General features: G+C 37.3%; 1 protein-coding gene across 1 annotated transcript in view; it reads right to left on the minus strand.

The window, feature by feature from the left end:
• The window catches only part of EXOC2 (exocyst complex component 2), a 186,492-nt gene that overhangs the window by 110,734 nt on the left and 62,942 nt on the right, over window positions 1–12,816 (minus strand). The window contains exons 7-11 of the mRNA XM_045006233.1: window positions 9,516–9,596; window positions 5,461–5,606; window positions 5,269–5,350; window positions 4,186–4,288; window positions 94–212 (exon numbers count right to left, since the gene is read on the minus strand). Coding sequence (XP_044862168.1) covers window positions 94–212; window positions 4,186–4,288; window positions 5,269–5,350; window positions 5,461–5,606; window positions 9,516–9,596 — 531 coding nt within the window. The remainder of the gene's footprint in view (window positions 1–93; window positions 213–4,185; window positions 4,289–5,268; window positions 5,351–5,460; window positions 5,607–9,515; window positions 9,597–12,816) is intronic.

Consider the following 12,816-nt stretch of genomic DNA (forward strand, 5'->3'; position numbering starts at 1 on the left):
CGTTGCTTTTGTGTCAGATAAAATATAAGAAACCATGTCAAACCCTTAAGTGTCAAACCAAAGACTTTCTGTAAACTGGAAAAACATTCTTGCCTTTTTGATCTTTAACGTAGCTCTCTTTGCAGTTGTGCATGAGTTGAAGAATCCATTTGTGCTGGGCACCAATACACTGCCACGCAGGGTCCCCAGAAGCATGGAGATCAGAAAGATATCTGTAAAACCAAATCCAGAGATTGCAGCTCAGACCTGACACACTAAAAACTTAAAATACAGCAAAGTTTAATCATAAAGAACCTTTTCTGTACTTCTTAGGGGGAAAAAACTAAAGAACTAGTAGAATTTTAAATGAGAGATATTTACACTGAAAACTAGAACAAGCTTTGCAGTTTCCCTTCCTAATTTAGTGGAGGCAGAGCCTTATCTGACCAAAGAAAAGAACAGAAATAGGCAGAATATATATAGTTAACAAAACATTAATATGTAGCTTTAGTTATTCCTCCAATAAAGTAACTGAAACCAAGTTATTTCTTTAATTATCTGTCAAGATCTTAGTTCAATGCTTAGTGTTTCTGTTGCAACCATTGTTGACATCATAAGCACCAATCTACTGTATTTTCCTGCACTAGTTATTATCTGATTGTACTATCATCTCTTTACTCATCATTAATATTCACATTCAAGATTAAAGAAGGAACTATTATGGGGGGAGGGGTTGGATTGAGATAATGTGTGTGTAGTGTGACAGAGACTAGATGAGGTTCCTTTGAAAATAAGGCCTTAAATTTCTAGAAAAGACGGTGCACATCAATAGGTATTTAGGAAAAAAAAATCAGCTGCTGTGCTCACATATGCATGTGCACAAATAGAGACTCTAGAAGTTCATGCCCGGCAATCCTGAAACTAAAGTACAGGCCTTTGAATGTATGTGACGACAACAACAGCATGTTCAATAACTGAGCCTGAAAGTGCTTCAAGGTAAGTGCTTAAGTATTAGCAAATCTACTATTTTGTATACCACAAAAAGTGTCTTGTACTACCTAAACACAGAATGGATTTAGCAATGCAAGATACCCAAGATGAAATAATACACTGATTTAAGATCATAAGAAGTACTGAAAAGTGCATAACCCTTTCACAAAAGCTAAATTATTACATCTGAGTAATGCTAATTGATATGATTGCAAAATTCCAACTTTCTTAAGAACTGTCTGTGGTACTTGAGACATGTAGAACAAATTGTTTTTGTCAAAGCATGCTCATCATTTGGATAGATGAGATACTCTTTAAAAATGAGCAGTTGTGTAAGATTTATAAATCATGAGCTCAACTTCATCAGTTTTCAAAAGGACTTGAATCTGCATTTGACTCATTTCTACTTTAAAAAAGCTTTTGCTGGCTTTGGGAAAAAATGTTTAATTAACTGGATGAGGGAATTTTGAACAGTATGATGCAGATATTAGTCTAAAACATGACCAACAAAAAGAGATAAAAATGGGTTGACACACTTTTAGCGTCTTTTTGATTAAGACTTTTTTTGGGGGGGGGTGGGGAGGAAGGAATAATTTGCAGTGTTTCAGAGCTCATTGACACTGAAGCCTGGTCTACACTAGGCGTTTAAATCGGTTTTAGGAGCGTAAAACCGATTTAACGCCACAACCGTCCACACTAGGAGGCACCTTGCTAGTATCGGTATTACCATATCAAAGCCCCGCGAACTTTTGAATATTTCCTGTTTGCCCAGCATGGAGCTCCGATCAGCACGTGTGGCGATGCAGTTAAAAATCAAAATAAAGAAAGAGCTCCCGCATGGACCATGCGGACGTGATCGCTGTAAGGGCAGGCAAATCTGTTCTATCAGCGCTCCGTTACAGAAGACAAAATTCAAAATCATTTTTTTAAAATCTTAAGACAGACGCCATAGCAGGGGCTCAGCACACTGCTGCGTGACAAGCGTAACGGAAAGCCAAAGAATCAAATGGACGCTCATGGACTGGAGGACTCAAGCTATCCCACAGTTCCTGCAGTCTCCGAAAAGCATTTGCATTCTTGGCTGAGCTCCAAATGCTTCTAGGGTCAAACACCGTGTCCGCGGTGGGTCAGGGCATAGCTCGGCAATTTACGCACCCCCCCACCCATTCCACTCATTTCTCACTAACAAGTCACTGTGTCTTATTCCTGCATTCTCTGAAATACTCAGGATGTAGAGAACATCAAAAGTATCAACGATTTACTAAGGATAAGTGATTTTTATTCAGACTATTTTAAAGTCTTAGGGGTTTTTATTTATTTATTTTTTTAAATATCTATGTGACTAAAACCACTTGGGAGGGAAAAAAAACTCTTTTACTCCATCTACATTAAGGAAATTTGCACTGGTATAACAATATCATTATAGTTACACCTATGTAAACCCCTAACATAAACATGTGGTCAAGCAGGGCTGGCATCGGTGCAGCTTCAGCTAGTAACACATCACATTAACCAGGACTTAAGTAAGCCCCATTTTGCACTGATGCAGTGTATCCACATGTGTAACTACAATCAGTGTAGACATGCTTATATAAGTTTCCTTAATGTAGGCGGGGCCATTCTTAAGGATTCAACACTTCCGTCCTTTCAATGAAGGCATGAAAAAACCTCCTAACACACATTTCTGTATCTTCCAAAGAAGAACTCCAAAAAGGGAACAACATGACTTTCCTTTTTCTAAGGAAAGACTTTTTTTAAACTTTCAAGACTATTTTACATATCATTTAAAAAAAAGGGGAGGGGGAACATACTTCTTTGCTCCATGACCCTTCCTTTAAACATTGACACAGCAATTACATACTATCCATATAGCACCCAAAAAGTGTGTTGGTACAATTCAGATATAAGAAGGCTGGTCACTGTAAGAGAGAACTTACAATCTAATGATCCAATTCAGCAATGTATTTAAACTAATGCCTAACTCTGAGCTCATAAGTAGTTCTATTGACTTCAATGGCTCATATGATTAAAGTCAAACACTTCCTTAAGTATTTTTCTAAATCGGGGCCTAAAAGTCCAATCATGCAATTTGTTCTGTGCACACAGAGCTCTCTTCAGTGAGTGTCCTTGGGTTTTGAGACTGTCTCAAGAAGCGGCTGGTGAGGCGTTTGTCCTATGTATCAAGGAGGAGGGTATATCTACACGGCTCACGGCAGCAAGTCTTCCAGCCGGGGTTGACAGACTTAGGCTATTACTACTGCACTAAAAATAGCTATGTAGACAGTGTTTTGAATCTGTAGCATGGGCTCTGAAGTCCACCCCACTCCCTCCTCTTCAAAGTCCGAGTTCCAGCCCAAGCCACAATGTCACCATGTTTTTAGCATGGTAGCGTGAGCCCAAATGTGTCGAACTGAGCTGGGAGGCTCGCTTCCGCAGACTGCGTAGCGGTACTCACAGTGTCTAGGAGTCAGTGGGTTTGGAGTAGGGGAATAGGGCCTGTTGCTCTTCCCAAGTCCTTTTCTGAGGCTTTAAGAGCCTACCCAAAATAGGGTAGCACTGACAAAAAGTTGCAGGTGTGAGGAGTTCAAAAACACTTTCATGCTAGCATACACAACAACATCAGCTTGTGCATATCCTCCCCCCTTTGGAAATGCTATTGTAGAAAATGTCACTGACCCTTGGAATTTCTAAGCAAATCAATCTATCTGCCCATGTAATATTACTCCTTTGAATATGAACCAGTGGCAAAAGAACCAAAACGATAATCTGAAGAGTAAAATTTTTTGAACAGAAATCAAAATTAACACTTTTTAGTATTTCTAAATTCAAGACCATTTCCTTTTCATGCCGAATCAAGATGGATTATTATTAATGAATATGGAGTCCATTTTAAGATCAGTGACTGTATCAGTTTGGATTCATACAGTGATAGTTTTTATCAGAATCTTGATATAGATACAAGTTTGTTTCAAAGCTTTTTAATAACCATTTAATGAACGATAATTGGGATTAAATTTCTCATTCTAGAGGAGTCATTTATTAGTGCCATTATTTACATAGACTTGAGTTCTGGGCTGAAAATAATAATCTCAAATTCTGTAAGAAAAAAATTCAGTGTTTAAAATGTAATAAAATATTCATTGCATTATCTGGGAAATGCACAGACATGAATCTGACGTAGACTATATCTGACAAAGATATTAGGTAAAAGATCACCTTATATAACGTTTTTGATCATGTAATGTTGATGGAGTCTCAAGCAATTTATTCAGAAGAAGTTCTCTTAAGGCTTCAATTCGTGTTTCAACTTCAGCATAATCTATGAAAAAAAGGAATGCAGAATTCCAATACACCTTTCTTTGCCTGAAGTGTCAACTTTTAATATTTTCCTCAGCAAAATCTCATGGATTTAGGATAAAACTGATTAATTTTAACAAGTTTTTAAATTGCATCAGTTCTTACAAGATGAATCTTCAAATATCACCAAACTATTATGTTTTCTTTGGAGCATTAAATTTAAAAGTTGCTTTGTTAGCTCCACGTTCAGTACTCTAGCCTGCACTATCTTCTCTGTACATAGGAGTCAAAACCTAGATTTCTTGTCTTTTTACATATGTAGCCACTGCCCCCCCTAACTACCATATATAATATTTCCTTAACAACTTCACCGTTGTGTTCAATTTGGATTAGTTTTGTTTTTGCAATGTCACTAATTTCACCACATGGGTGGCAATGCTCTCTGTTCATTTTCTTCTCAAATGGATTTTTTTTTTAAGAATTAAAAAGGGTTATTAAGCGGGGTTTATATAGAATTGGATCTTTGTTCTTAATAAATTTCTAGACTTGGTAATTTCGAATTAGCTATTCAAAACAATCACTTTGTGTACTCAAGCAAGGTATATGTACTCTTTACTGTAATTTACATCTGAAAGAGTTCTGTAAACAATAATTTTACAAAAATACAAGCCTTGGCTTTGAAGCTTTTTCACAAGTATGCCAAGCGAGGGACACCCTAAGCTGTATCCTGTAGTTACTGAAACCTGTTTTATGTCTAGTAATACTAAGCCTTGTAAAAAAAACTGGCTGCAAGCTCCTATTATATATACTACAAAGTAATATGCATCTCTCAGATGGAAAACTTGCCAGAAATATTGTTTAAAGTAATTGTTCCAAATTCTAAAGAGGGCTCCATATAAACAGAAGCTGAAGCCCACATAAGGCTTCTCACGGTGCTACATGTTCTTTATCTTTCCTGTTAAAACACAGCAGAGAGTCAAAGTAACTGAACCCAAATCTTACATTTTTTGAACACTTGAACCTCGGTCTTCCCAAACAGTGACTTGGCTTTTTCATAGTCATTAATGACCACATCGTAATCACCCTTTAAAATAAAAGAACATTGGAGATTTGTCACAATAAAAAAAAAAATAATCACAGATTGATTTCAGTGGGAAAAACACATTTGTACTTTATTCTTTAAATGGACTTTACCTTTTGGATATTCCTTTCAATATTAAGAGGAAGGTTAAAAAGAAACTTAAAACGCTGAAGGACATTGAGTGCATTTCTTGTTGAATCTGCCTTGTCTTTACGACCCAACACTTCTTGGAATAAGGTATCTGCAGTGTTACTTGCCCCTATTTTAAAGGAGTGAGAAAAAAAGGAAATAAGTAAAGTAATCATTGCAGAATAAGATCACTATATATTCCTCAATTGCTAATTTTATTTATCAAATAATACTGGATGTTAATTATAAAGTAGTGAATAATTACTGCTGATTCTATAAACTCCAATTAACACTTTAATGATTTCTGTTCAGCTATATTAAGCACACATCACAATTTACTGAAATACTATTTCGGTGCTGATCACTTAGCCTTTTAATGTGGTGAGCCCTCCGTACAATTAAAAACAACCACATTTTCCTAGTTCAAGTGCTTAACTTCACTGTGGTGATTTTATAGCTTGTTTTGGCCACCAATCTAAATTTTACAGTTAATCTATGCCTTTTAGGCTATTCGATCATCAGAGACTGGGTTTTTTTTTAGAACAGAATATAATGAAATTGTTTTGTTGAACTCCCTAGCATGGAGGGAGGGGCGAGGAGGAGGTTTCTTTCTTTTTTTCTTTACAGCTATATAAAGCAAGTTGGGGCTTTTCTGAATTCCAGTAAGAATTTTTTTTACGATGGATATCCTTAGATCTTTGGCATTAAAATGCTTCATTTTAAAAAATGAATCTATATACTAACTAGAAACACATTTAAGCAATTATACAGAGCTCATTATTGGACCACCATTATATAAGGGTCTGATCCTGTTTGCATTGCAGTCAACAGTAAAATTCTCATTCCCTTCACTGGATGCAAGATCAAGCCCTATGTTAACAATTTTATGGGAATAAGAATGTCTACATTGTTCTATTCATATTTATTTTAAAATCAAAATACATTCTAAAGAGAATAAAATTATTTTTTCCCCAGACTACAAAGTGTTATATCATTTTCTACTAAAACGTTTCTCATAATTATTTGGCACAAAATAATTAAATTTCTGTTACACGAAGGAAGATTAGTATGGGATGTGAAACAGTTACATTTTTCAACTTGTGACTTATTTTTAATTAGGCAAAAGGAAAAAGAAGAACTGTTTTAGCCTTTTATATCGCTGCCTGTAAAAAGTGTCTACATTATCTGGTCTAGTGACTATACTTTAAGCAAAGATGAAAAAATTACATCAGTCTCGCTGGGTGGCTTGCATGCCATTTTCTCTAGTCAACACTGTGGGTGGCCAGCTCAAGTTAAAAGTAGTCTTTGTAAAATAATTGTTAAATCTAAATGTTTAAACTGTTGAAATTTTGAAGCCCTGACGTAAAAATCTTTGTTTTGTCAGGATAGCCGTTTCTACTACATGTGATTTAATGTAAAATAGTTTAATTCATTAAGAAAAAGCCACGACATACTATCTAACTGGACATTTAAATACTGACTCTGGATAAAGTTTGATTTTTTCCAAATGCCTATCTGTTATATTTTTATATATATAAAGAGAATCACTCTTTTATTTTAAATCACAACTTACTTATACATTCATTTAATAGTTAAGCAACAAGTCATTTATTATTTTCTGGTAATTATAGTTATAATCACAAGGCATTTTTCCCTTACACATAAGGAAGCTTCTTTAAAAGGTGACTAACAACTGCAGAATTGCACATGGATATTGGTCTTTAGTTTAAAAGAATCCATAACTCAATTCCTTGAAGAAATAATATGCTTTATTAATCCTCAGCACAATTTTAATGTACTTGCATTTCTTTTCAGTGGATTATTTTTAATTAATTTTTGAGAAATATCAAATTTCCATGCAAGAAAAAGTTTATCTTTTTAGTTACACAAACTGAAAAGTTAATCATTGTCCTTTGCTTATGACCTATTACAAAATCTCCTGTAATACTTAAGAGTGCATCACCTCCAACGTTACGTTAGACCCCTGGTGTTCTTAACCATTAAAAACACTGGCATATTTCAGACTGCTTGGCAGACTCATGTTTAAAAGGAGTTGGTGTACCTTATAAACACATTTTTTTCTCCAAAGGGTTAAGCGTCAAACAATCCTCACATCTTGACCTCTGAATAAAGACCTATGCCTGTAATGCTGAAGTCAATGGGATTTTTGTCACTGACTTCAATGGGTGCTGAATAAAGCCCTATACTGAAGAAATGTACTGAAGAAAGGTCTATCAGATACTCTGTCCATAAGTGCTTCTTACCAAACAGTAATGTACTGACTACTTATCAGTTTTTCTTCTCTGACAAATTGGGAAATAAAAAACCATATGTGGACAGAAGAAAATGACAATCAGGTAGATACCATACCAATAAAAGGAAACCAACTTTTAAAAATATACTTAATTCTTTTAAGCTATCATTCTTGATTAAACCCATCCCTTTGCACAGTATAATACATGATTTTATACGTAAATATAATGTTCTGCAAATAAGCTATTATTCTCTTTCTTTTTAAAGCCCAGGCCCTGGCCCATGCAGCGTCTTCCATCATCACTTGCTCACCTTCACAGGGACAGAAAAGCCACCAATTCTTTTCCACAAGAAAGCAAAAGCCAATACCATTCTGAAGTGGCTGGCACAAGCTACTCTAAAAAGCTTGTGTGCAAAAGATGGACTGTATTACTTGCATACAGATTTCAACTCCACTTGCTAAACCAGAGAATGATCACAGAGTCTATTGTTAATCTGAGGTCTGCCACAAGCAGTCCATGAGAGGATACATGAATTAGTCTAAATACAGGATACTTTTGCTGTGTTCTTTTACTATTTTTACATTTTAAAAATCTACTTTGGTCAAAAGAAAAAAAGCTTGCACTGACTTTATATGTGGCTAGGTGTAAAATATATGGCATTGTAGGTTGTGCCTAAAATTTTGGCACAGGTATGTTTTCCTCTGTGTCCTCTGTGTATCATTTTGCCTGTATTAAAAAAAACCCAAACAGATGTGTGAACACAAACTGTTCAGATAGTAAATTGCAAATACCAGGTTTTGCATGGCAAAGAAAAAAAAAAACTACCTGCAAAACTGCACGTACAACAGTGTACATGAAATGTGCTATTACAGAGCCTGGGTGGAGGCCCTTTTGAAAAACTATTCCCTTTCCCCCTACCCACACTATCATTGTGTATTCACACACAAGCGTATACTAACCCCCCCAAAAAAATCTGCTTCCATGTCACTTTTCTGATTTCATACAGCACATTCAGGCTCTCAGACATTGAGTCAGTTATCTGGATGTCATTCCCTGCTTATTGATATAGCACGAAGGGAAACATCCCTTCCTCTGTGAAAAAAATCACAATGAAACAAAGTAAAATTATCTTGGCACAAGTCCAAAAATTAGGAACTGTAACTTTTGTGATCTGGTGAAGCATATACCAAGCAACAGAAATGTAAATACTCTCTCCCAACTGAATCATACAATATGAGGAATACTTTAACAGAAAGAGGTTATGGAATTTTCAAAAGCGCCTAAATGACTTAGGCGTACCAGTCCCACTGTGGTCTGAATGACTAAATATCAAATAAAAAATGTATTGTAAATAAATCTTACTAGTGTAAACACTATTTCCAGTTGCAGTTCTCTATTTTTTTTCTGCCACTGCTTTAATGTATTGCATTTAATTCCACTCATTGTCCTAGATACACATTTATTTTTCAGAACGTTTTTGTGTATACTTTTTAAAACCAAGATTTGTCACTTTAGAAGCAGGAAAACAATATTTACCTTAAAAGTCTCCCCTTCTTCCCCACTGTTAACCATAAATCTGATCCTGTACCTATTGAAGTTCATGGCAAAGTTCCCATGGATTTCAATGGATGCAGCATCAGGTCTCAAAAATCATCACTATGCAAGAATAAATGCCAGGACAAAACTTACTGTTTTCTACTGTGTAACAAATTCCAAGAAATATATTAAAGCTTTCATAAAGTCTGAAGTCCATAAATAGTTACTGGTGGGAGGACAAAACTTACTGTTCAGTACATTCTCCAGTTTTTGCGTCATGGATCCTTCTACTTTTTCCGTTCCATCCGCTTCCAGTTTTTGATGGATTGCTGGAATAAAATGTCTAGTTAAAATGCAGACCATTTAAATCAATGGGAATACATTATATCAACGTGACACTTTAAAACAGCTTCTCAAAATTTTTTAATTAAGTGCTATATTTCTTGCTAGACATAAGCAGCTCAAATGTTATGAGGCACCATGGTCTAGTGGGCCACAGGGCGAAGAGCCAGACACTCCGGAATTCTAATGGTTACTTTGCCACTGTGTGACGTTGCACAAATCACTTATCTCCTGGGTCTCAGTTTTCCCCTCCAAGGATAATGTTATAAAACAGTATTAATTTTGTATAGTATTTTGAAAATATAAACAACACATAAATGCTATATGTTATCATGACACTGGAAAGTAGTTTGTAGGTGTGACTCTAACAGCATCCCAATGCAAGAGGCTCACTGATATCTGGTAATGAGTTTCAGCTCGCCTGCCCAGTTCAGAGTACCCCAATTCATTAATGTTATAATCTGTATCTCATGTGTGTTTTGTAAAAACTAACAACACACTGATCACTAACATTCTTGTGTGGTGTATATACGGTAAGTTCCTAAGGGACCATACAAATATGAAGGAAATGTGGAACTAAAATGTGTTTACCAGACAAGGCTGGGGCGAGGGTAAACAGGTTTCTCTCAGACAAAAGACAGGCTAACACTTCCAGTCAGGTGTCACCACAGGTGATTAGCAATCACATGTCAAGTGGACATTCATTTGCACTGGAGAGGGCAGGAACAGATCAATTTGCATTTTAGCAAATACCAGCAGGAGAAGAAACCGGCATGGAACTTCCTTCACCCCAGACTCCATGTCTCCTTCCTCAGAGCTTGAACAAACTTTATTGGGGGGTGGGGGACGTGGCAGGGGTAACCTTCAGAAGAATCAATTTCAAAGGTTCATTGGACTATAAAAGAGAGGAGCAAAGAACCACAAGTTATCTTTCACCTAAGACGACAAAGGAACCAAGTATTTTGTGCTAGATTCTGACGGGGGGGGGGGGGGGGTCAGCCATCTTGCTGGAAAGAAGTGTGGTAAGAGTCTTACCTTGAACCAAGACTGTAGTTTTGTTAAGTTTCTAGAAAGCACTTCTAATTGCTTATAACCAATTCTAACTCTATCCTTTATACCTGAACTCATTTAAAATCCCATCTCCTTTTGTTCATAAAGTTGTTTTACTTTTAATCTAAATCAACCCAGTGCTGTGTTTCAACTAAAGTTATAAGATGTGCATTCTGTCTCTTCAGAGGAGCAAACAAACCTTATTTTTCCTCTGAATGATCCATGAAAGAGGTTAGACATTGCAAAGCGTACAGTTTGGGAAAATTCAGGTCTGGAGAGGTGTTGGGGTCATCTTGCCAGGTGTAACCAAGCCTGGCATATACCAGAGCATGGCTAGGATGTAACAAGTGGGCTGCTAGAATCAGAGTAGCTGACCAGAGCTGCTTAACACACAGATACTCAGTGCTTGCTTGACTCCTGGCCGTTAGTGTCAGGGCTCTGAGGTTGGATGACTAGTAATAGGTGCCTATATAAGACAAAGTGCTGAATATCAGGACTGTTCTTTCAAAATCAGGACATCTGGTCACTCTAGCTGTGAGCACAGCAGCAGAGCATTTAAGGCACCCAGGTTTACAGGCTGTGGAGACACAACCATTCAGTAGGCTGGACTGTACCCCAGAACATGACAATAGAGAGAAGCCACAGTTATATTATAATTAAGGCTAAGATTTTGTCATAGTTATTTTTAGTAAAAGTCACGGACAGGTCACAGGTAATAAACAAAAATTCACGGAAGCTGTGACCTGTCTGTGACTTTTGCTGCTCGACTCCATGGTTTCCCCCATCACTGTGGTGGCTGGGAGCTATGGGGTGACCATATTTCCCAAAGAGAAAATGGGACACCCCAGCCGCTCACCCAAGGCGTTCCCCTCTCCCCGTGCAAGGCTTTTGCCTGTCACTGGAACCCTGAGAAGGGCCCCCTCAGGAGTCTGTCACCTGTCACTGGAACTTTGCAGGGGGCCCCCTGTCACTTGTTGCTGCTGTCGCCTGTCACTGGAACCCTACCAGGGCCCCACTGGCTGTCAGCTCCAGAGTCCTTCAGCCCCCGAGGCTGAAGCAAAAAATGTCATGGAGGTCTCTGGAATTTGGATTCCATGACCTCTGTGTCATAAATGTAGCCTTAATTATAATTAGGGCTGTCAAGAGATTAAAAAAAATAATCGCGATTAATTGCACTGTTAAACAATAACAGAATACCATTTATTTAAATACTTTTGGATGTTTGCCACATTTTTAAATATATTGATTTTAATTTCAACACAAAATACAAAGTGTACAGTGCTCATTTTATATTTATTTTTAATTATGAATATTTGCACTGTAAAAATAAAAGAAATAGTATTTTTCAATTCACTTAATACAAGTACTATAGTGCAAGCTCTTTATCATGAAAGTTGAATTTACAAATGTAGCATTATGTACAAAAAAATAACTGCATTCAAAAATAAAAATATAAAACTTCAGAGCCTACAAGTCCACTCAGTCCTATTTCTTGTTCAGCCAGTTGCTCAAACAAGTTTGTTTACATGTGCAGGAGACAATGCTGCCCACTTCTTGTTTACAATGTCACCTGAAAGTGAGAACAGACGTTTGGCATGGCGTTGCAAAATACACCTCTACCCCGCTATAACGCAACCTGATATAACATGGGTTTGCGTATAGCGTGGTAGCAGCAGGGCTCTGGCGGCGCTTTAAAGGGTCTGGGGCTCCGGCTGCTGCGGGGAGCCCCGGGCCCGTCAAATCACCGCCGGAGCCCTGCCGCCCCTACCCCGATATAACAGGATTTCTGCTATAACGCGGTAGGGTTTTTTGGCTCCCGATGACCGCGTTATAGCGGGGTAGAGGTGTATTAACGTGCCAGATGCGCTAAAGATTTCTGTGTCCCTTCATGCTTCAACCACAATTCCAGAGGACATGCATCCATGCTGATGATGGGTTCTGCTCAATAATGATCCAAAGCAGAACAGACTGATGCATGTTCATGTTCATTATCTGAGTCAGATGCCACCAGCAGATGGTTGCTTTTCTTTTTTGGTGGTTCGGGTTCTGTAGTTTTTGCATCAGAGTCTTTAAGACTTCTGCTAGTGTGCGCCACATCTCGTCCCTCTCAGATTTTAGAAGGTACTTCAGATTATTAAATCTTGGGTCGAGTGCCCT

This window comes from Mauremys mutica, chromosome 2, assembly GCF_020497125.1.
Source record: "Mauremys mutica isolate MM-2020 ecotype Southern chromosome 2, ASM2049712v1, whole genome shotgun sequence".
Taxonomy (NCBI): Eukaryota; Metazoa; Chordata; order Testudines; family Geoemydidae; genus Mauremys; species Mauremys mutica.